Source organism: Aphelocoma coerulescens, chromosome 3, assembly GCF_041296385.1.
Source record: "Aphelocoma coerulescens isolate FSJ_1873_10779 chromosome 3, UR_Acoe_1.0, whole genome shotgun sequence".
NCBI lineage: Eukaryota > Metazoa > Chordata > Aves > Passeriformes > Corvidae > Aphelocoma > Aphelocoma coerulescens.
Window position 1 is genome coordinate 90,162,972 of NC_091016.1, and position 24,915 is coordinate 90,187,886.

Genomic DNA, 24,915 nt, shown 5'->3' on the forward strand with positions numbered 1-24,915 from the left:
TGTCTTTCTTATAGTAAAGGGGCCCAGAACTGGACACAGGACTCAAGCTGCAGCCTCACCATTGCTGAGTACAGGGAGACAATCACTGCCCTGGTCCTGCTGGCCACACTATTGCTGATATTGCTGAAGGCCACTGGCCTTCTTGGCCACCTGGGCACATGCTAGCTCATGTTCAGCCACTGTCAACGACCATCCCCAGGTCCTTTTACTGCTTTCTAGTCAAAAAGTTCTGTGCCTGTTTGATCACATTGCCAGCAATAAAGGTTAATTACAAGAAAAAACCCGACTGCCAGCAGCTCCATTTTAACTGCTGCATTAAGGCTGGGATGATTCCTAATGCAAACAGCCAGACCATGAGCACTGCTGCCTTCAAAAAACATTTCCACTTGATTTTAGATGCTCAGCCTGGTGGCCATCACTTTAGGAATGTAGTATAAAATCTATAACCTGCAACAAGGCTTTCAAGTATTAGAACAATGTAAGTAAAACTTAAAAGATACACTTCAGGCACTTTTAACAAATTGTATCACATCTAGATTAGCAACTTGAAGGAATGTCAAATGACCATTTGTTGCTGAGCTACTCACACAAAGATCTGTTATGAGTAATAACAGATCTATTCAAAACTCCAAACGAAATCTGAGGCTTTTAGAAGTATGACAATTAATCCTAAACTGCATCTGAAAAATCCTCAAAGTGCCTACAGTTTTTAGAGCCAGTCCTGGGGAAAACCAGCAACTCTTCAAAGTTCCAAAGTGAACTTTCTGCTGAGATAAGCAAAGTGTCCCTCCACTTAACTCCACTATAGGTACCAAATTATGACTCCCCTCAACTACAATCTTCTGAAATAAGTTGTGACCTATGGGCAACAACTGACAACCACATCCTTTTCTAACTTCAAGTCCAATAAACTGAAGAGGAGCACTGAAGAGATGACAGTTCAGTTAAGCACAGCCAGTCACTGTCAGATAGCAATTTTAACCTAATTTTAAAAGGGTATCATTAAGACATTTTTCATTAATGTATTAATGCCACAACTACAAGTCTTGCCTCTTAGGAGGAAGAAATATCCATTCAACACAACAGGAAGACAAACAGTACTAGATGTCACACAAAACAACGCCTACATACACTACTGACAACATCTAGAACAGGAGTAGCTGCTTTACTGCTTTTTCCTCCAAAATCCTACTAGGCAGCAGATTACTGCCTCATGATAACACATTATTACTCCCAATAATGGAGTAAAAAACCACACTAATGGAAATAACCGTATTTAACACTAGTGCAACCTGTCAACTATTTTTAGCTATTTCTGTGGTCCTGACCCTGTTATCTGTGCTCTCATGTTTTTATCTTCAGATTGTGTCATAACAAGGGATGCCTGACATCAGTTATGTGATCATATGAGAAGTTTTGTGGGAGACCAAGACTCCATGGCTCTGTTTTGAGTTCTCAGCTGGAGTACTAAGCTTGTGGAAACCTTTTTTTATAACATTATTAACTAAAACTACAAAAAAAATTTGCAGAAATACATGAAGTAATGTAAAATTATTATTTTTTTTATTTTATATAAATTTTATATTTTACCAAAGGTACTTTTCTTCTTTGTTTACAAAGCCAAAAATGTATCTGGATTACTTGCACGTCAAACAGAGACATCAGATGAAAAGGAAAATTTTTCAATGACCGATTACCTGAGTTACAGTGCAATATTTAATTTCAGACAGTATTGCTCTTAGGACTTTTTACAGTAAGAAATAAGCTTTATCAAGTCAAAACCTTAATCAGAGCTTGTCGTAAATTTAAGAATTCTCATGAACCAACAACATGAAACACCAGACATAATGTATAATATACTTTTTTGCTTGCCTCTACAATAAATTAATACCCTGGATGACTTAAATATTAGCAAAAATATTTACAAAAAGAAGATAAAACACAGTATAAAACTTTTTTCAAAGATACATGTCTTCCAAGAAACAGTTTGGTACCAAGAGTGAAATTTCAAGTCTTACAAAATTGTTTCTCACTTATTTAAATTCATGAAGATAAATAAATAACACTGAATTATATAAACAAACATTGATATCCTCATATGGTTTATGCAGTAAAAGCGTGTATCTCTTCCTGGGAGTATCCAAGATCCTTCAGATATCTGAAAGTCAGAAATCAAGTTGGTAATATTAATATTTGGAACTCAAAACCCACCACAGACACAGATGAAGCATAACTTTAGCACCACTTCCTTGTTTTTAATCAGACATGCACAATGAACTTTACCACTGCATTTAGAAAACAATCAATGCCCAGGAGCTCAGATATACTACATGAACTTTTTGGGTAATGAAAACCATTTCTAAAAATAAATACTGATATCATCTGAATTATTTCAGATTTCTCAAGAGGCAGTGTAATTATTGGTCAATACACGTTGACTTCAGTAGGAGTGCAGAAATGCAAATAATGTCATATTGGTTCAATATTTTGAAGCTAGGCAAGAGAAATTTAGACAAGCTTTTATCTTTAAACATGCATATAAAATAAGAAAATATTAGGTACAGGCAGAAATGCATTAAGTTTAAAAAATAATTAAGAAAGATGTTTGTGATAGAACAACTGCTTTGAACTTCTGTAACTTAATTTATCAAGCTAACACCAACAAAGAGAGCTTATTTCCTATTATTCCAACTTTTCTATGAATATCAACTTAAAAGCAGCATTTAAAACCTTGGGAAAAAATGTTAAAGAACTGTTTTTAGAAAGTTCTGGACAAGTTACTAGACCTCATGAAACTTACATATTGCTGATATTACTTAGCTACATATAAATATAAATATACACCTCAAGTATGGTGCAAGGTGTTTTTTTTAAATTTCCTTTTTTTTGTTTTAATTTTAAAAGTTTTCTTGCAAAGCAGACAACGTAAGGCCATTTTTGAAAGACTACCAAATCAGAAACACTACAGCTGATTAGGTGATCAAATTTTAGAAAATTTCTCACTTTCCAGTTCATCATTTAAAATACTCACTGTACTCCTTGTTCTGTAAAAGGTGCTGGACCACAGATGCAGATAAGCACTTTGGAGTCTCTTCTGCTTCTTTTTACCAACTCAGAGAGAAGAGATGAAGAAATCTTCCCCTGTTTACCTACCCAGTCTTTTGTTGGTTGTGAAAGAATGAATTGAACCTCAAACCTGGTAAGCAGAAGAATATTTCATAAATATGACCTCAGATTAGAAATCTGCTACACAAAATGCTAGTGACCAAGACACTGATGTTTCCTATGATTACCTTCCTGTTCTGCTCAGCTCCCCACTGCAGTATCAGATCTCACAGATATTTTAGTCATTCCTACTGATCAAGTCAGTCAAATCACCTCCAATATTGTGTATTTATTTAACCATCTCTTTCAATGTTAAAAATTCCAGCTTTCTATTTTGCCTTACAAAAAAACCCCATCTGGGACCAACTATGATACTTGAGCACAGATTTTACTGCTCCATTATTCACTTACACAAATGTTGGTGTAGATCAATACAAAAGTAGTGAGATAAGAATGCTTGGCCAAATTAATGAAAATGTCAGAACAATTTCAGTAATGAGAAAATACTACAGTTGGTTTCAAAAACTCACTAACAGAATAGTAACTGAGTAAAAACCAAGCACTTCTGTATCTAAGGCTCCTACTGAAAGGGAGAAAAGGCTTTTACTGTAAATTTGCACAGTGCCTAGACTACAAAGCTTTGAATGTGCCAGACAACACTAGGGTATGAAATAGTATTGATTTTTCACTTCAGTGTTGTGAAGGAACAAGCGGTTTCTACTGAGGAAGAATTCAACTAAGAATTAACCATAAACAAAACATATTTTTATCACAGAAAATCTGAGCAATGACAATGTATCTAGTGATAACAGCACAGGAACTGAAATTAAAAGGTAATCTGATAATCCTGTGTCTCCTGACAGAACTATGGCCTGTTGAATTAAGTTGACATTACATGTGCACTACTTGCATTTTAATCTGCAATTACATTGTAATTGAGGGCAAAATGCAACAATTATTAAGGAAAAAATTAAAGTAATGAGCCTAATTAAACTTTGAATTTCTACATAAACATTTTCATAACCAGTGACACCAAAAAGATTTTTATAAGACTTCTCTAAATTTGGAGTGTTGCTCCTGTGGTACATTATCCTCTCTCTCTTCTGTGCTCCTTTTTGCATATCTGTGCTTTCTATTGTTAAGGCTAAGGCAAATTTTCTTCTGCATCAAAAAGCTTCTGTTTTAAAAACCATCTAATCTAACATATCATCTCCAATAACCATCTATTAAACACTGTCAGATGAAATCCCTGGCTTCCCATGGGACCTACAGACCATAACAGCATAGCTTCTGCTATGCATCTGCAACCAATGGATCTCCTTGCACTCCCTCATTATATTGTTAGCTAAGAGCTTCCAGAATCAGAATCGGCCCTGGTGCCAAAGCTGTACTGTTAATCTAAGCCCCAAGACTTGTTCTGTATGCAGAGAGGTTACAAGTTGTTCTCCACAAGAATAAATTACCTTTCATCTTTAAGAGCTAACTGCTCTAGTTGGTTTCTCCAAAGTATGTCATCCTCAGTTTTGTTGAAGAAGATCAGCTTCACTGTCCTTAAAAAAAAAAGAAAAAAACCAATTAAAATTAACTGCAGATAGTTTCTGTTAAATAATCAGAACTTAATGCATCATACAGATACCTTTTAATTACATTTTTTGTTTGTTTCCAGATGCATTATAAGTGAAAATGAGACACACAGAACAAGCTTTGGAAAATTTGCCTGGTATAGACAAAACAGACCCAAATCAGCTATGCTACATCTTTAAACACTAAAATCATCCTGTTCAGAAGCTAGAATGTGCCAGAATCTTTACATGCTTCCCACAGGCCACTTCTCTGGAAACATGGAAAATAAAGCCAACCACACTAATGTAGTGCTCTCAATGGTGCCATGGTGCACCACAGCATCGAGTGTTATTCAGGTGGGGGAAATGTCAACAAAAAGTGCATAGGAAAGTCATGCATTTTGTTCACTGGGCACAAAAGTACAAATTAGTTATTTGGAGAATAATGTTTTGAGACACCCTTACTAGTACTCCCAGGGGTAGACAAATACATCTGCTGCAGTTCTGCTCAGTACTTAGCACTATAAAGAAGAGAAAACTCCAAACTTGGAATGAACTGGTTGCAGTTTTGCTGGAAATAAGGGAGAGTACAGCTAAAATGAAGAAGTGGAAATTTAGATATGATCCCCACCAGTAAAGAAAAGCTGATTGACAGAATGATGACTAAAATTTAGATAACAAATAAGAAGCTTAATCAGCCCTTTGGAAGGAAATAGAGTGAATCTAACATACTGGAAACTACTTCAAAGGATGTAGATTTTAATAAACTAAAAAAACCTGGTATGAACGGTCTTATGAAAACTGTTCAGAAAGAGGAGTTAGAGACCCTCAAAGGACTTTAACAAAGAGGAAGAAAAGGAGACAGCAAGTTAAAAAATCACCTTCCAAACAAGAACGATGATGAAATTGGGATACTATATTAAAAGTGAATATGAGAACAGAGTGGTAATTTAGGAATGAAAAGCTGGAGACAAAGCAAGATACAACTATCAAGGAGACTCAAGAATAGACTACAAGCATCCTATACTGAGAAGACCATTAGCCCCCTACCTAGTGTTTAGTGCCTTTGTGCTTCAGTCTTCTTTTAAGAAATCTACCTACCTGACTGCAGTTATACACAACCAGTAAAAGGAGCAAAAAAACCTCATCTTAAAAAGCAAGCATAGAGGACCAATATTCTTTTATAGTTAATACTTCGGCCAAATACAATTTGGCCTGTAAGAGGAAACAGGGCTGAAGAAAGAGCATCATGACTTGATGCACAAAAGAATAGTGCAGCTATGAAGAGAACAAATTGTTTTGCCCATTTACAATAGGCAACAAATAGACTTACAAGATAGTAGGCAGACTTTGTCTAGACAGTAAGAACGAAAATCCAATTATCCAGGCTCATTACAGCAAATGCTGCCTAGGGAAACTGAAGATTCTCCAGCGTTCACAGTGCAGCCCCAAAGCTTCAGCAGCACTCACCCAGCACTCCAGAGAGAGGTTGCTTTGGCACCCTCAGGTGACAAGTCTGTCATTGTACAGGTTATTCTTCAGCTTTCTGCAATTTGTGTTTTTAGCATGGGCAATCCAAGCTTATGGCAACAGTTACTTTGCAAAGTAAGATAATTCTATGCAAATTATATTTATATTGTTCATATATACATATATATATAAAATATATATTGTATATATACATATACACACACATATGTCATACAGATAAACATACATGTATTAAAGACACTTTGGTAGTACTTTCCCAAAAAATAAACTGAGAGTTAAAGAGCAAATATAAAGCCAAGAAACTAAATTGCTTAGAGTAGTCAGAAAAACAAAGGTTTAAAGTGTTTACGTATAAATAGAACCTGTCTCAGTTCAAGTCATTCAACCAGCCTCCACAGCAAGAAGGAAAAATTAATTTACTGTGCCTAGTAAGGAAACAGATGCTGCTGCACCCTGAACTAACATTGAGTTTCCATAAGAAATTGTGCTGAAAAGAGCTAAAAATGTGTTCCCAAGCACTTTGTCAGATGATCGACTCATCCTTTGGATTCGCAAAGTCAGTCAGCCACTTTTTATTTTCTACTGACAATACAGGACATTTTGGAAGAGCCGAACAGTACGGTCTCTCCCCTCACAAAACAGGATTATATGTAACTGCTGAAATAGAACAATATAGGTATAGTGTCTGGATTTAGGGTTTGTTTGGTTTTTTTAAGACACAAACTTTTGCAGGACATGTCATCCTTTGTAGCTCTAGTATGTAGATTAGTGTACAATTAATCTCTCTCTGTTGTTTCAAAAGCAGAAGTACTCATTCTACAGTTCTGAAGGACAGAAAACCCATTCCCTTGACCAAAAACAAGTAGTGCTTTCCTCTGTAGATTTTACAGAGTACAGAATGCATATGCAATACACATCTTTTCATGCATTTGAATACTTAACGCTGTACTTACGTAAGTGACATACAAGTCTTTTGTGAAAACTGGAACTCATCTGGTAACAATGTGTTACTGGTGGGTAGCAGGTGAAAACCACAGGCTAACTATTTTAATGTATCAAAGAGAAGCTATAAGTAAACAGTTGCAGCCCTCCTCAGTCCAAAACCTGGTATCTACATTGTAACATTGCTATACTAAAAAAAGACACTCAAATGTGAAGCTAGTTTAAAAAAAAACCTCCTCGAAGTTTCTACTCAGTGAGCTCATTTGCACCACAACTAAATTCCAAAATGCAAATCAGTCCATTACGTTGATGGTAGCCAGTAACCAAATATGTGCAAGTTGCCTAAGCTTCTGACAGATTCTTCCCTAAAGCATGCCAGTTTTTGGTGTAAGTTCAAGAAAAATATTTTCATACCATTTTATTTGTTAATTGTTCTATTAACACTGAGGCTTGTGTGTAAAGAAGCCCACATACCTGAGACAGCTAACTTCAGTCAGAGCAAAATTCAGCAGCTTAACCATTGGTGTGAAGCCTGTGCCTCCTGCCAATAAAATGAGGTCTTCGGAAGTTTGAACTTGCGACTTCTTGAAGTTGCCTTCAGGATTGCTGACAAAAATATAGTCTCCTTTATTTAAAAAATAAAAAAATTAAAAGGTAAACATTATTTGCTGAAAACAAGCTAATTAGCATTCTGATTTTTTAAAGGCCATTTCATATTGCCTTCATCTTTGTAATATTAGGGTTTCTTTCAGAAAGGCACTGTACACTTCACATAAGGAACATTCTTGTTAAAAGAAGAGATGTATAATTAAAATGTTTTGTCTTGATGGATTTTACACAATATGAGTACACAAACATTTGCAAAGTCAGTGTTAAAAATCTACCTCTGTATCTGAAATGGAAAAGGAAGTGCACCCTAAGTCCCATAAAACAGACCTCCTTTCTCTATGCAAAAGTACAAGAAGTTGTTCTCAGAGCATATGGCATCAAAGCCATCAACTATAATGCGTGATATAGTTCACAGACATCAGTCAGGAGAGCTGCCTGTAATGGGCAACTCCTAGTTACAGTGAGGACAAGCCTTTACATTCAGGGAATGGAGAAAAAGGTTTAAAGGAAGTTTTAAGTAAGTCTTGGTGTATGGGTAGGTAAACAATAAGAACATCACAATACTCAGACAGTGAATCTTTGAAGATGGTGCAATTGCTGCAAAACCAAATACAAAACCCCCCAAGGCATATTTACCAATTTGTAGGTGGTCAAGTGCCTGTGTGAACAGTCCATTGGAATAAATTTTAATCATTAAATATATATGTACACCATTACGGCGAGGTGGTTCTTGGAAATCCAGTGGCAAAAAAGGCAATACAGGTGTGTATGGTTTTACTACCTCTGTCCCTAGAGAGTAGAAAGAAAGATAGCTCAAATAACATGGAAAGTACTCTACATCCAGATACTACAAACAAATACTAAAATAAACGAAGAGTAAATAAATAACCTGTATATACCATAAAAATAACACCATCCCATGCTTTTGTGCAACTTACTACTTTCCACTGCATCAGTTTTTATTACAGAATTGGAAGCCTTCTACTTCCAATCAAAAACTTGAGTACATTATTTCCATGCCACTTAGTAATTCAGGACACAGGATAAAGATCTTCAGTCATCCCCAAAGAATATGAAAATCTAAACATTTTCATTGATTTTCAAGTACCACAGCTTGATGTATTCTAAATTTAAACAGCAGTTTTTTAGTACTGCACAATTATATTTTCTTGCAGTATCATTTCAAAAAGCTGTTGTATGATAAAAGATCTCAAGAGCCAGATACTAGCAAAGAATGAGGCAGGGAGGAGGAGGAGGTCAAAACAATTCTTAATTAATGGATTTTTTAAAATTCTGAGAAGTCTCTACCATGTATAGTGCAATCCAAGTACAGTGACCAGTATAACTATTAATATGCAAATTTTAAGAAGTACCCTTTAAAATAATAAACTGGCTATTTCTTTAACCTTCCATTTTCTTGAGTTCACCTTTTACAAAATATTGAATAGCACATTGAAGAAAAGCACATGTGCTTTTCTAAACACATTCCTCTCATAACCTCATGTTATCGTTAATATTGCACAACTGGAGTGTAAAGCAGTGTTACCATGACTACTATAAATCCCTCAGAAGAAAAAAAAAAAAAAAAAGAAAAAATTGCAATAGTACCCTCCTCATTTCAAAAAAGCTGCAAACTAAAAGGAACTGACTAATGATACATCACACATATACAGTAAGCTTCCCACACTTCAAAGATGAACAACACTGTTTGGTAGAAAGAATGTTTTAAAGGGAGAGTTGAAGGTGGAGACAATAAGGTCACCAGTAAATGCCAGTCATCTCAGTAGTTAGATTTTCATTAATATTAATTCAGTCAGTTCATTTAAGCATCATTACTGTGATCCTGGAAGCAGAGAGTTGCTAACAACAACCAGGGAATTAGCGGCCATGGACTTGGCATTCTCCCAACACTATGAAAAGGATTTATGTAAATATATCCATTACTACATTCTCAATTTTTCTTACCTGCAATAATTTGTTTGAGGTAAACATGTTGTCCAGTGGGAACATGGAGATGTGTGCCCTTAGGCAACATTAGGCAGAAGAGTCTGGTGTTATGGGTAACTTCTGTCTTAGAAACCAACTTGCATTTTCTGTAGAACAGTCCTAAAAACATGATTTTACATGTTAGTTAAGTCCCAATCTGTCATTCTATTATTATATATCTTTCAGTAAGAGAGAGAGAAATGCTTATATTTCACTATGTACTTATAAAAAGACAATAAATAAATGCTTCTTGTATAATTACTTATAATAATTTTTATAATTTTGGACTAAAGACTCAATTATAATCTCACTTTAAGAGCCTCTGAGTTATTGACTGGGAAGAAGTAGAAAACTACCAAAAACTATCAGAACTCCTTGTCCCGCATTGCACCTATACTGAGTTTGCCATACAAGTACAGCATGGGTACACACAGGCAGACTGAAACCAGCAAATGAAACATAAGCCAGCACAGCACCACACTCCTCAGACTATCCACACCCACCCAGTAGGCTGAGAGAGGTCATTCTGCACCTCTGCTCTGTTCTTGTGAGAGCTCATCTGGGGTACCATGTTCAGCTCTGGGGTCCCCCCATAAGAAGGATATGGACCTACTGGAGCAAGTCCAGACAAGGGTCACAAAGATGATCAGAGGGCTGGAACACCCCTCCTATGAAGATACACTGAGAGAGTTGGGGTTTTACAGCCTGGAGAAGAGAAAGCTCCAGGGAGCTTACAGCAGCCTTCAATAAAGAAGATGACTAAAGTAATTTTTCTTCCTCTACCTTTAGAAGAGCATTTTTCAGTTAGGCTTTTGTTTCAGCACTGCATTATTTTAGCTCTAACCTGGAATATCAGTGTGATCACAGCACCACAGGGCCTAAACAGGTTTGTAACTCAAGGGAACTTTCAGGGACTATCAGGTACTGGAAGTTCAGCTCTGCAAAGAATTTTAAAAAAAATAAAGAAAAAAGAAAGAAAGAAAGCTAACAAGCAACAAAATCTGGGTTGCTTCGCTCTGATGAGGCTGAACACGGGGCACCAACCGACACTGTACCGTGCTGTAAATCAAGTCCCTCCGGATGGGAGAGAATTTCCTGAAAGTCCTTGCAAGGAGTTTCAAAGATAAACCAAGACTTTTCCTTGAGTTTCAATGCTTCCAGATAGTTGTTTATTAAGTCTTATCAGAAGAACAGAGCCAGTAGCGTGACCCAGGTACAGCATAGAAGGAAGAAAAGCAGGAGTAAGGCCTCTCTATCAAGATTTACACAGCCTTTTAAAGATATTTTAACCAAAATTACTAAAAACGTACATTATTTTCACTTTCCTACCAACTATTCAGTAACATGAGCAGGACCTGCAGAATTCTCTATCCAATCATTCCAAACTACTTTTACTGCAGAATGTGGAGTAGTAGAAGAAGGAGAAGAAGATTTAGAGAACAACAACAATCCTCCATTTTGGTATTTTTTACTCTTATCTATGTACTACAAAGAGAAGCCCAAAACCTCTAAATTTTTCACCCTGTGACAATCTTACACAGTAGTCTATCACCTAATTCATACCACTGTATTTTCTAGTTCTTGTCTGACTGTTGGTAATTTTTTCCAAAGTTTGATGCTAAAACAGTGTTGTTCAGGGGGGTAAGAACCCTTAAAAACAGGCAGAGAAATAATCTCGGCACTCTGGGTTCCTACACAGCATTATCTAAACTTCATACATCCAAAACAAGCCAAGTAATTTTTTAAAAAAGGCAAGGAGAGGAAGCCACTTTCCTACAATAATCCCACTGTGTCATTTGTCAGTTTCAGTGAAGAATTTGTGAGCAGTTCCAGTGGATATTTTTATGTAAAGCCTCTCAAAATTTGACAGGTTCATGTACGAGAATACTTGAACATGACATCCTTCTAACAACACTTTCTACATTGGAGCAATTTCAGTGAAGTAACATTTCCCCTTTTTTTCATGGCATTGAAAAATACTCATGTTGCTCACACAAATAGCTGAGCTACTCATGAAACAGGATGAGATGCAAAGGAAATTCCAACCAGGCATCACCATAAGGATGGTCTGGTCAAACACTGGGGCAACTGCTCAGAGGGAGACTGTTCTTGGAGGTATTCAAACCTTGACTGAACAGCTTTGAGCAGGAAGTTAGATCAGATGACATCCAGAGCTCCCCTTCAACTAAGTCAGTCTACAGTTGTATTATTTCTCAAAGGCCTTAAGAGTTACAAGTACAAGCACCTTTATCTTTTGTGTTTTGCCACTGCACCAGCAGATGCTTCTTTACTTCCTGACTTCAATCTCATGTTGATTCTCTTTTGACAGGAATGGACTATCAGAAAATGTCTAATAAATGCTTATCACTTGTACATGGTCTTAATCCTGATGCGAGCCAAAAGTCTTTCTTGAGTCAACACAACTCTTCTTAAATGAATCTTGCCTGAAGGAAGGCTTATGCAAGTTTCCAGTGAAGTCTCCATTAAATACAAATCAAAATGTAAAGGAAATTCTAGCATTGCTGCAGCTCAAGTGATCACTGCCATTGCTTCCTTGCTCTTTCTTCCAACAGCATCAAAGAGAATCCCAAGTCAGTACACCTGGTTGAACTTTACGCTTAGGGTTACAGTTCACAAACAGGTAACAATCCCTGGACTTTAAAAAAACACAAGAAAAGCTTTAGAGGGGCTCTCAATAAGACAGCCTGTCCAGTCTCCTTGCCCAGTGATCCCCAAGAGCCATTTAAGGACCACGTTGAGTATTTCAGCAATTTCACCTAATGAATTATCCTTTTTCAAGTAACTTATCTGTACTACAGTTTCCTTATAACATTTTGCTCTTTCCAGATATCCTAGATTAAAAACACAGCTAAAGAGTACAAGACAGCTGGAGACCAGATAGAGAGTGCCCTCTGACAGTGCAGTCAATTGCTGCTTGAAGGAACAGACATTGCTATTAACATTCCCTTTTTCACTAAGTGCAGGATCACAGCCTGTCAATTCAACCATAACAGAAACAAAATAATTTTAAATAGAGGAAAGCTTTCAATAAACAGTATTTATCCACACATTGCTTGAAAGTTAAAGGTTTAAACAATATGTTCCTGTTCAGCCATGCTTCTTTCTAAATGAATTTATCTCCAAGGGTATAAATAAACTCTGCTGGAACAGTCAAGCATCTAAATACATTCAGTTACGCCTCGAAACATACATTCAGGTTACTAAATCTCAGCTGCATATGCAATTTGTGCATGGACTAAATTAGGATCAAATTTCTTATATACCACTACTGATATATATACCAGAGTAGATTGCCATGGCAGTTTTCTGCTTACACTGGTTTTCTTAAATTATTCAAATAGCTACTAGTGAGTTATCCACTATAAATGCCTACAGAGACATAATGTAATGCTTCTGACATGGAATAAATCTTTCTTTATTAAGATTTTCTCACATCTTTCATCCAACATCCTACAAATCCCTTATTTTGAATGAACAAACATTTCAGATGAATCAAAAGAATGCCTAAAGCCCTGAAAAAATGAAAGTCAGTAATTCTATTTCATATCAATCTTGAAGTAAAGCAGAACATCAGCATCTCTCCAGCTATATAAATATTATGAAAGTTTGTGGAAATTTGTTTTCTATCCTTCTTTTGAAAAACAATACACAATAAGATTGCAAAGTACAGTAGCCAAATAAATATGCCAAGATTGCTGTCAATTCTGCAGACTTAAGAACTGCCTAAAAGGATGTGTGAGGTTGGTAATATAACCCTTAACACTCATCAGCTAATACTCTTACAGATATTTGGGAGTGGAGAAAGAAGTTAAAAAAACTGATTCATCAACTGAATCACTGTTCCCTGACAATTTTTTCACCTTTCCAACCTAATTCCAGCCTTTTCCACATAAATAACCTTTATTTCCCTTTTTCTTTTCAATTTGCCATACAGAACTTTTGTCTTGATTCATTCAATATAACTTTTGAAAACAAGAGACCTTTCTAAGTGAACTTCTAGTTTAGACTGTAGTCTTTGCTACGTTAACTAAAATTAGTTCATTATCAGTCATTCCAATAAAATCTGAAGCAACAAGTAAAAATTACTATCAAAGCAGAAAAGCCTTTCAACAAAAGGAGCCAGTCCTTAGTAGCAAGCTGAAGCCAAACAGTTGGTTGTGTCAACCCACCAAGACACATTAACTGTCAGATGCCAAAGACCTATGATTTGCTACTATACAGAAGCAAAAGTTACTGTTCTCTCAATTTTGGATCACAGTGCCAGTGTCCAGCAGCAAATCCTAATTTTCATAGTGGAGAAAGTCATTAGTGAGGAGGTTAGGTTTGATTAAATGCTTTGCAGACATCAAGAGTCAGCACTGCAGCTCCTGATCTAGGAGAGGCAGCCCTGCAGCCCCTCACTACCAAAGGCTTGCCACAAAATCCAATACAATCATGGGCTACACATCATTCTAAATTCAGCTTCCTCCTTTGCTGGAATCAAGAACTACAGCATTTCAATTCATAGGCATATAAATTCAGTTTTACTAACAAAATTCACTATCATTATCTGCTGTACAGATAATGATACCTTTTGGAGAGTATCATCCTTCTGCGTACTGCGTGTTCTTCCTTGTCATGAAAGGGAGTCTAAGAATTTTTCCTTAATCACGTTTTTTGCTTTTCTTCACTCATAAAAATTTAGTCACAATTCTTATTTCTTAGTTACCAGTCATAATCCTAGTGACACTACAGTGGCAATATTAGCCTGTTGGCTTTGGAAAAAGCCAAATCACTCCACTACCCTTCTATCTCAGGTAGAGGAATTCCACCCCATTCCTAGCAAGCATTTGTCACCCAAACATGTCCATCAGCCAGCTGAAAGTTAATCCTTATTTTGTTCAGGTTACTTGGTTATGGAGCCTTTCAAGTACAATTACTGCCAACATAATGGAGATTAGACCACATAGCTGAAGGAAGGTGGCTGCCTACCACTCCCAGCAGCAGCCCAGTCTTAAGAGTTAAGACAACCATGAACCCTCACCGCTGACCATCAAATCATCAGTACCCTCAAATGCTTCAGTTAATTACTAGATATCACAAGCTAGCTCACATTATCCAAATAGGCCAGCCATGCTCTCCCCAGACAGTCTCTCTCCCCTCCCAAAATAACATTCCCACTGAATCAATACCTTCTAAACTTTTCTGAGTTCCACAGCACCCTGTCACAGTGTAAGTCTCGCTGATATATAGTAAATGCTGCAGCAGCACTCTGCTCCCTTCTGGTACTTCCAACAAAAAAACCTCTATGATCTGGCACTTAATGTGGATGAAAACCACTGCACAAAACAATGAAATTGCACCCCATTTCAGCCCTCAGAGGCAATGACACCTTGTTTCTTTACTGAACACTCTAAACATCTGCCAATAGTTGCACAGTCTTTAAAAGAGCAGAACTTAGTAATTAGGTTACTTTCCAAAACAGCAACCCGAGGAAAAGTTCAGAATCATTTTCAGAAGGAAGAAGCATTTTATTCTCCATGGGAAAAAATACACACATCCCCCCAGGTCATCCCTACTAGCACATCATATTTAATTGCATCTGGCTACTGCTTTTATGTGCATTCCCCCTCATATCTCATTTCCCAGAAAAAGCACTAACAAGAAAATAATGTTTTAATACCTATTTGAAAACCTACACTCTATCATTGTGCTAGATGATGCTTTGATTGGCTGGGAGGGGTCAGGTTTTAGGGGTTTGCTTTGGTTTTTTTGTTTTAATGAGAAAGCTCTATCTGACTTTTTATACTGCATATACATTTGACAGGATGCCAGCACTATGACCATAAGCTTTTGTTTACACTTTTAATGACCAGTTTCATAATAGCTACCTAAAAGTAACGTTACCGACTCCCCTACACTGACAATCTAATTATAGTGAATTGTGTTTTCTGTGCAATACTGTGGGTTGTAAATAATTATTTCTCCAGAAAACTAAGCACTTAATCCTTCTTAAGGAGTAGAAGCAGTATTGAATATTCTTCTGAATCTCCTGACCATCCTAAAACACAGTGCAGTTAACTGAAATTGCAATACTTTTTTTTTTTTTTAATCCTCTTCAACGAAATTCAACAATTCTGTTCATTCCTTCCAATTAACTAAAATACACTGGCCAAAAATTTTAGTATAAACTCAGAAGGAATTTGAGAGTACATAGGCAATTTATGTGGGAGTATGACTTTCCCAGCCTACGGAAAAAGAAGGAGGGGCTTATGTTAATTGTTTCTTCATATCACAAAGCTATCAAAGGCTTCCAGTACCATCTCTGGATTATGTCATTGGCCCTGAAGAAGACCTTTATCACTTTTTTTGCAGAATTTCAACATCTGCTTTGAAACTAAAGATTAAATAACCTTTAAGTATAGATGCTTCTGCACATATGGTGGACACACATCCCTCCTTTATGAACTCATTCATTAATACTGTCATATGAACAAGTAATAAAGAAATAAAATAAAATAAACTTTTCAAGTATCAATCCTGACTGGTTTTCAGCCCTTCCTCCTGTGCTCTGAATACAATTGAAATGTTTTAACTGGTCAATACACACAGAAATACTAAAAAACTCAATGACATGAAAAACTCAATGAATTTAAACATCAGTGCTCCCATAAGCAGTTACTACTCACAGCCTTGCCACCAAACTGGAATTGTGTAATCATTTCAGGTAAAATGATTACTTTTATTAGAAAGCATAAATTACCAAAAGAATATTAATATACAAAAGTTGAATAAAATAAATAAAAAACGTGTACCAAGATAACACAGCTACTTTCTATTCTGTTCCCAAATTTTCAGAAGTGAAAATTATTAGTTACACTGTCTTCACACATGACTCTCATAATCCTTAGAACTAAAAAGTAATGCTGAGAGTAAGGAGACAAATATTCAAGTGAAAAAAATCAGAATATTTTGGGCAACATATCCATGCTACCATGTATTGACTGCTGCATAGAAATACCAGATATAAAGCTATAAAACAGCTTTTTAAATTTTTTTTTAGCTATTAATTATTATTTCTTTGTTCACACTGCACAAGATAGGAGTTTCTTTGCCCATAACATCATTTTGCTCCCACAGAAGTGAAAACAAAAATGAAAATTCTGCAATTTAGAATAAAGGAGCACAGTTCTAAGCAGAAAAGGAAAATGGCTACTTGAAACTAAACCAAGTGAATAGAAGCCTCCAACAAGTAGATTTTATGGCTGAGCTGAAAGCAAAGGTTCAAATGAAGGAAAGACACGGAGGCCTGAGCATTCTTCTTCTATAAACACTCTTACATGCTCAATTTTAAATTAAGAGATTTTAAAATTAAAAAACTGAAGAACAGGAGTTTCTGGAGTAGGAATTAAAAAGCTACAGATATCAATTTATTTGCTAGATTACTAATGCTCAATATGTCTTTTGTCAATTGCATCTAACTATCCCCAGCTTCCTCGTTGTAATGAATCTATAAAACCACTATATTCTATATCTCTTATTCTTTCAGATTACCTTCTCTTTCTGTTTTCTATAATCACAAAAAGCGATAAGGAGCAGAAAATGAGCAATGGACAGTGGACAACACATTAGATCAGGCTGCAACCCCTTAGATACCGAGGTTATATTGAAAAATCTAATATTAAAGTGGATGACTCAACAGTTTCTGAAACTCTTATAAGGAAAATGACATTCTACATAAACTAAAGGTAGCTAGAGAGATGTGCTTTTACGCAGTCTTCCTTTCTGTAGCGCAGTAATCTCTCAACTTTAAAGGTCCATGTAGCATAACTGAGGGCCAGTAAGAGGTGTACAACATGGTGAGCAACATTTAATTAGCTCATAAAAATGTACAGCTTTGTTTTCACACATAATAACACAGACTATAATCCAACAGTCAATTTTTGAGCACTATTAGACAGAGGACCAAGAGGGCTTTTGAGAAACTAGGTGACAGTAATAACATCAGGAGTGTGGTTATAGTACACACTATAATTTTGCAGAAAATTTTAGTTTAGCTGACAAAAACCCAAACCCACACTGATCACTGTAATATTCTTTGGTGCTGCATCAAGTTCATAATGTTCTGTTAGGGCAAAGTGAATCCATATATAACATTTACTGCTCCTTGCAGACACATCAGCTTATTATTAATACCTACACAGGATTTGAAGTCCCTTATTTAACCTGAGCTCAAGTTACATAGATGCAGTGTACTGGAACAACCTTACAGCATTGACAAATGTTACTGTATCTGTAGTAACAATTGGAAGTGAAGGTTTCTGACCCTTCACTCCAGTTACTCCCATAGTGATTGACACATGTCCATGCACTCTCTCCTCAGGGTCTACTGTGGTTTTCATATGGACAGAGAGGTCATTAAGCACACAGGTAACCATGAGATGCAACAACACTAAGGCAGTGTTCACCTTCCAATATTAGGTTCACCTTCAACTCCACTGTGGAACAAAACAAACCAAGAAACCAAAGAAAAGCAAAAAAACCACCTCTAAGTCAAACCCTTTAAAGGAAAATTCCTGAGTAGCTTCCAACAAGATCAGACAATTGTGAAAGAAATGAAGGTACAACAACAGAAAAAGAAAATCCTGGAAAAAAACCAAATATTACTAACAAGCTCCAAGACGTCCTAAAACAGCTGGTAGCTGGCCACGAAATTGCTTACCTCTGTCTGTGCGTTTCACAAAGGTATTATGACCTTCCTGGGCCTGTCCCAGCACTTTCCAATGAATGTTATCCTTTTTACTTAAGATAATCTCTACTTTCCCTACTTTTTCAGCAATATTTACTAAAAGAGAAAAGATTTCATATTGTTACTTTTAGTTACACTTTGTACAAAAAAATATTTCACGTCAAGTATAATGAAATTCAGAACAATTACTCATTTCTCAAGACATGTCTAATTAAGTCCTTAAATCAGAATATCAAATTAAAGGTACTTACAGCTACCTCTCTATAATGTTATACAGTGCAGTTAAAACAAGCACTAACTGCATATGCATAATTAATACATGTTATTTGCTAAACAGATTGTGGAACCAGGACAGCTTCACAGACCATCTGGTCAAGAAAAATGCTCACGAACCCAGAGTCGTCATGTACTAGAAATTGGTAGTTACCACTGCTTACTACTTTTCTTTTCAAGGCCGCTTGAATTAACAATTAAATCCAAGAAAATCCCAGTCTAAGCAAAGAACAGTTTACAAATCACAACAGAACTGACTTCTAGCTTTTAACATTTAGTCATACTAAGAGGGATCAGAGCACTATCAACGTATTACTTTCACAGGCCCAAATGGCACAATTAAAAAAAAAAATATTTAATGTTATGGCTTGGTTTGATTGTGTCAGGACCTGGTGGTAAGTAAAACTGTAAAGTATCTGATGAGTCAGAAAAATAAATTGAAATTCCACATTCTGATATCAGAATCATAGAATATCGTGAGTTGGAAGGGACCCACAAGGATCATGGAAGTTCAGCTCCTGACTGGACTATCCTAGAAGAGATACACAAGTGCTGCAAGAGACAGAAATTACCAGCCACATCTTCTGAAACTGCATGATCCAAGTCTGAAATAAATACAAACAAAACTCTGTGTTAAGCAATAACAAAATTCTATTCCAGCCATCCTATATACATAGTCTAGGAATACTGAGTGAACTAATAACCATAAAAAGCTATGCATGTTTACCTGGCCTTGAAATTTGACTCATGACTTCTACAAGCCTCATGCACAAAGGCATTATTTTTCCCATTACTTTTAACAATGGCTCATGTAAAGCAACCGATCTGCATTTATGTAAATTATTGTGCCAGACCCTTGGGAATGAGGGCATTTTAATAATCACAAAAAACACACTTGAAGAAAAATTTTACATAAGTTTAAAATCAATTTCTTACTGCACTTTAGTCCGCATGTAAGAAATTTAGTACATACTAAACAAATGAAGATGTGAGTTGATAAACAACGTAATTCCTTTACATCAAGGTGCTTTAACAATCTCTGATGAAAGAGAAATAAAATATTAATTGGTACATGTAAAATGCTTATGGTCTGATGAGTGGGTTTTAATAAAATAGAATGAAAATTCAGTATTTTCAACTGCAAAATTATAGTACCTACCAACTTCTACAAGATATGAGTGGTCATCCATGATGATCTCTCCCCTTAATCGTTTGTCTTGACAGTCAACTATCACCAACTCTGCATTCATATCCTTTCATAGTCAAGGGGAAAAAAAACCAACAGTTTTTGTAAAATTCTCCCAGAATTCAAGCTAGATCACAACTGGATCTTGTAATTCTTCCTTCACAAAATATACTTACCTTCTGCTTAGTATATATGACAATTGTGACCAAACTATCTGTTTGGAACCAGTCATAACTGTAAAACAAAAAATACAATAAAGAAAAAAATATATACTTTCTTTGGGCATATAAAAACATATTTAACCCCAAGCCTTCCAGCAGAGCTTCTTTAATGAATTTACAAGCCAAACATATTACTTATTACTTTTGAAGACTAAGTCCAAAGTCAGTAATTTTGAAAAAACTACTAAAATAACTATCTAATTATGCATCCTGATAGTCAGTACATTGTAGTTAAAATTGTATGGCATTAGTTTTACTTAAAAAGTACATGCATTCTCTTTGTAGTATATGAACCTTGCTTGCGAGACAATAAAAATCTTGAGTCCAGACAAAAGCACTAAATAGGCAGCATGACATCCAAGAGTTAAAGATTTGGTGCACATACCACAGAACCACAGTTCCCTTCATCTCCATAGATCAAGTTTTTGCATTCATTCCTATGTTCCCAAGTCCAAAACTTGTAATAAATCCAGGGTAAGGTAGAAAAAAAGAAAGCCTTCAAATGCTAATTATTTGTATGGCCTTACACTTGCCAGGAAGTAACTTCCATCTACTGTTTAGACTCCTGGACCAGAAAAACAGGCAGAGAGGGAGGAGCAAACCCTCCTGACAGCCAACATATTTTAGGCTGCACACCTTCCAGTCACATGCCAGAATATGCCTGACACACATGGGAAGAAAGGCAGCAAGGTTTGTAGAGCACTTCAGCACTTCATTCCAGTTGTTTACAAGCCACAATATTTTATGACTGCATGTAACTAGCCCAGAGATCACACACTCACAAGGGATTTTGATGCCAAGTGAGAAACTGCACCTTGAGGACCAAAGGCATCATGGAATAAAATGACACTTCAGTGATAACAGCAGGCATATCACAGTGAGCTTTTAGTGCCTGCTTTGCTTTACATGTTGTAGAAACTTGAATGCAGCTATCCCATGTTAATATATTCCAGCCTGAAATGAAGCACTTTTTGAATGGCAACTGAATGGCAATTCAGATGTTTATGGACAAATTAGTTTAAGTCAAGAAAGTAGTCAGTCCAGTTGGAATCACTTTCCATGAGTTTTCTCAAGAAGCAAAGCTGAGGAGCCTGCAAATATAAGCCATACATTTGTATACAATGCAAGACAGCACAAGTGTTAGGAATCAACAGAACAAGCAAAGAACCATCATCTGTTCATATGAACTTTGGCAAGTTCTTTAAACCTGAATCTCACATTTTCTACTTACACAAGGATAGTAATGACAAATACTCATTTTACTGAAACTTCAAGAGCTAACCATGGAAGCAGTTGCCTGCCTTTACTAAGAATTGCACAGAATTCTTAAATAGAATGTTCAACAGATAGTAACAGACAAAGGCTTACCTCGGACCTAAATCTTTAGCAGAAGAAGCCAGTACTTTCTTCTCAGGAAGCACACCTGGAAAGAGCAGAGAGTCATTAAAATATTTTCTGGGATGCTTGCTTAATAGAAATAATACTCAGGTATGTTTGGGGTTTGTGGTTTTGTTTTTTTTTAATTGAATGTTCTAAGTGTCTGCCTATTTAGTGGCCTTATTTCCACAGGTAGCCAGACTATGTACTTTTTATATTTATTTTTTATTCAGCATTTTTCCCTGGAGAGCAGGGTCCTAGAACATGGAGCTCTACTTCAGAACTTAAGAGTTCCATACACCACAGTACCTATGTTGTTCTCAGCTTCATCTGTTACTAGCTTGTGTTTTTACATTTTGTGATAGTGAAGCACAAAAAGACAAAAACATTTTCTGAACGACTTTCCTTTAACAGAACTATTTGTTTCTACAATTCAGATGAACAAATTCAATTTGAGATGTCTGATCTAACCTAATTCACAAGTAAAATTTCATGTCAGCAGGTTAAGCAAAGGTATCAGCCCTAAGCTTTCTACACAGCACTTTGCTAGGAATTTCCACAGAACACAGATACTCACTTTAAGTATTTAACTACATTAAACAGTCTGAAACAGCCTTTGCTGGGAAGCAACAGTTGGTCAGTCTTTCAAAATGTCAGTTGTACTAACCTCTGGCATAAAAGAAACTGAACGTATTTCGCAAAATCTCGAGCACAGAGACAGATAAACAACTGCAATCCTGCACCAATTTTAACACCAAGAAGCTAAACAGAATGATGATGGAGGAAGTTGCACACTGAACAGCTGGTAAGTGCTGGTTTCAAGCCCATTCAAAGTTAAGCCTTGCAAACCTGAAATGGCTATGCATAAAATAATTAGCACATGAATTCTCAGTTACCCAGATTATTATCTTCTAAATGCCAGTAAGTTTTGTAGTATGACTACAAGCTTAAACACCATAACTGAGTGGCTCCACGATGTGGGAAGTAGATGAAAACAAAGAGAACCACCCTGGTCTAATCCAATCTGTCAAAACTATTTGATCACCCAGATCAGGGAATTAATCCAAAGCAATTAAAACTCAGTCGAATTACTTATTCTTTGATCCTTAATTACTCCTAAGTACACACCATCTGCAGCTGCCAAGGAAGCTAAATGGCAGAGCAGTCAGATCATTGCAAAAGAAAACCAATCACCTAATAAAAGCCTTCTCAAAAGCTAAGCCTTTCTTGAGGACACACATCATGTGATTTACTTGGCCTCCACAGATAACAGGAATCCATGGTCATACACACTTCTATTTGCTTTTGCAAGTCAAGAGAAATATATGAACAGCCACAATAAAATAGAACATTCTGGCAAACCAAGTGATTTACGAATTATTTGAAATACTGTAAGAGGCTACATGAAAACAATGATTCATGCTGCAATAAAAAGACAATGATTCAGGTGATCAGTGAACCAATTAAGCAAAGTGTTCTAGTAGTCATGGTGATCATAAATAAAGAAAAGCTGGGGGTGAAGCCAAAGGCTGATGGCAGGCATGAAATGAAGAGTTTAAGGTGACCACATGAACAGCAGAATTACAACCCTGTGTGTCACGGGACTACTTTGCACAATCCCACGGGACAGCAAGGCTAGCGATAAATGTTCTTACATTATCCTCATAGCCACATTGGAAAGAGCTGGGTTTGACAGGTGGATTGCAACACCGAGAGAAAATGAGTAGAACTGCCAGTCACAAAAGGTGTGATCAGCACACAAAGTCCAACTGGAGGCTAGTTACTGTTGGCACTCCCTGGGGAAAAGGCAATGCTGATACTGTTTCACACAGTCATTAGCAAAAATATAGGGCACACACTCTTCCAGTCAGAGCAATAACAAATCATGCAAACAGGCAAAACATTAAAGGTTAAGGTTATTAAGGGATGCAGAGAGACTGAAGAAATGGGCTGACAAAAACTTCATGAAGCTCAGAAGAAAATAAAAAATTTTCACTTTGAAAGAAAAAAAAAAGAAAAAAATATCCAGCAAAACAAGTGTAAGACCTGACTGGATAGAAAAGACTTGGGCAGAAAATCTTCCAGGCATTTCACAGACAAGCTGACCTCGTTTGTCCATCCCATACCTCCCACATCTATACTACTCTACTGCAGTCTTACAATACTTTCAAACACAGAATTCACAATACTTGGTTAGGGTTTTGCCTTCTGAAATTTCTTACAGAGCACTCAGCACTGGATTCGAATGCAAAGAGAGAGAAGTTTGGGTAAATACTGCTCATTCAGTGATATTCACGTAAGTTTGAGATTGACTCCCCACTTCACTCCAGGTGAAAACTTACCATTAAGCTGTTTCTTGTCTTCAGACACAACAGAAGAAATCTCTGCAAGCATTAAGAAAAAACAACTAGGACAACAGTTAAGAAGTTACAGTATTTGCCCACATCATGCTAAATTAGGCAAAGTAAGGATCTCCCAATAAACCTTCCAAAAGGCTTAACGGAATGACCAGGATGCTTCAGACATCAAGAAGCAACAAATAAATGCAGCACTGTTTACCTTTCCAAAAGATTAAGTCTAATTAAAAAATTGGTACATTACAAGTAGGTACATTACTAAAGAATACGAAATGCAAGAACTCTGACACTTCAAAAAAAAATAACAGATTATCTTGTGCAATTATAAACTTCACAGCTAAGAAGCTCACTGAATCTGTTAAGAATTCCAATGGCACTTGTCTCACGACATCACATTGTATAGTGGACTGCAAATCTGACCAACCCAATCCTTAGAAATCTAAACCCAATCCTTGGCAGGAACACAGGAAAAAGAAAATATTTCTATAAGCTCCCTCCACCAAATGATTTTATTTTCAAGTTATTATCTGGGTTTTGCATTTATTCTACAGTGCTCTACACCTATTCCAAACCAACCAACTCTAGCAGGAAAAAAAAAAAAAAAAAAAAAAAAAAAAAAAAAAAAAAAAAGAAGAAAGAAAGACCAAGCAAGTGAATTACACAGTGTCAATTCATTTATAAGGTGCTCAACTCGATGGGAAAGGCACTGCACCTCTCAGCCACACGTCCTTCTGTTCACAGTAAATCTGTGGAGAAACTAGTCCTCTGGTTATACCTGGGCCCTTTTCTGCCCTTCTCTACACTGCACATCTCAGAGTGTCCCAATATGAAAGGCCCAATTTATATTCTCTCTTATGGGAGCCAAGTTTGGGTGGGAGAAACAAATCTGCTATTTCTGCTCCCTTTTATGAAAACCAAAATGGAAATGTTTCTCCCCTGTTCTTCCATATCCTTCCCAGTGTCCTGCATCACACAGAGCAGGGTTAGAGGAAAAATGCTAGAGAGATGTTAAGGAAGGCTCCTAGAGCAAAGCACCAACCACACAGTATTCCAAAAT

The 24,915-nt window shown here is 36.5% G+C and overlaps 1 protein-coding gene across 2 annotated transcripts in view; it reads right to left on the reverse strand.

Annotated features, from left to right (window-relative positions):
* Positions 1-2,015: 2,015 nt before the first annotated feature.
* The window catches only part of CYB5R4 (cytochrome b5 reductase 4), a 32,401-nt gene continuing 9,501 nt past the window's right edge, over positions 2,016-24,915 (reverse strand). Inside the window, exons 5-16 of one of the 2 annotated variants that reach the window (XM_069011231.1) lie at positions 23,844-23,885; positions 21,493-21,547; positions 20,080-20,137; positions 19,877-19,970; positions 19,290-19,322; positions 18,418-18,540; positions 9,675-9,815; positions 8,346-8,498; positions 7,575-7,725; positions 4,569-4,655; positions 3,032-3,196; positions 2,016-2,158 (exon numbers count right to left, since the gene is read on the reverse strand). In XM_069011231.1, the coding sequence (XP_068867332.1) occupies positions 2,104-2,158; positions 3,032-3,196; positions 4,569-4,655; positions 7,575-7,725; positions 8,346-8,498; positions 9,675-9,815; positions 18,418-18,540; positions 19,290-19,322; positions 19,877-19,970; positions 20,080-20,137; positions 21,493-21,547; positions 23,844-23,885 (1,157 nt within the window). In that variant the 3' untranslated portion in view covers positions 2,016-2,103. The remainder of the gene's footprint in view (positions 2,159-3,031; positions 3,197-4,568; positions 4,656-7,574; positions 7,726-8,345; positions 8,499-9,674; positions 9,816-18,417; positions 18,541-19,289; positions 19,323-19,876; positions 19,971-20,079; positions 20,138-21,492; positions 21,548-23,843; positions 23,886-24,915) is intronic. The other variant, XM_069011232.1, reaches the window with a different exon arrangement.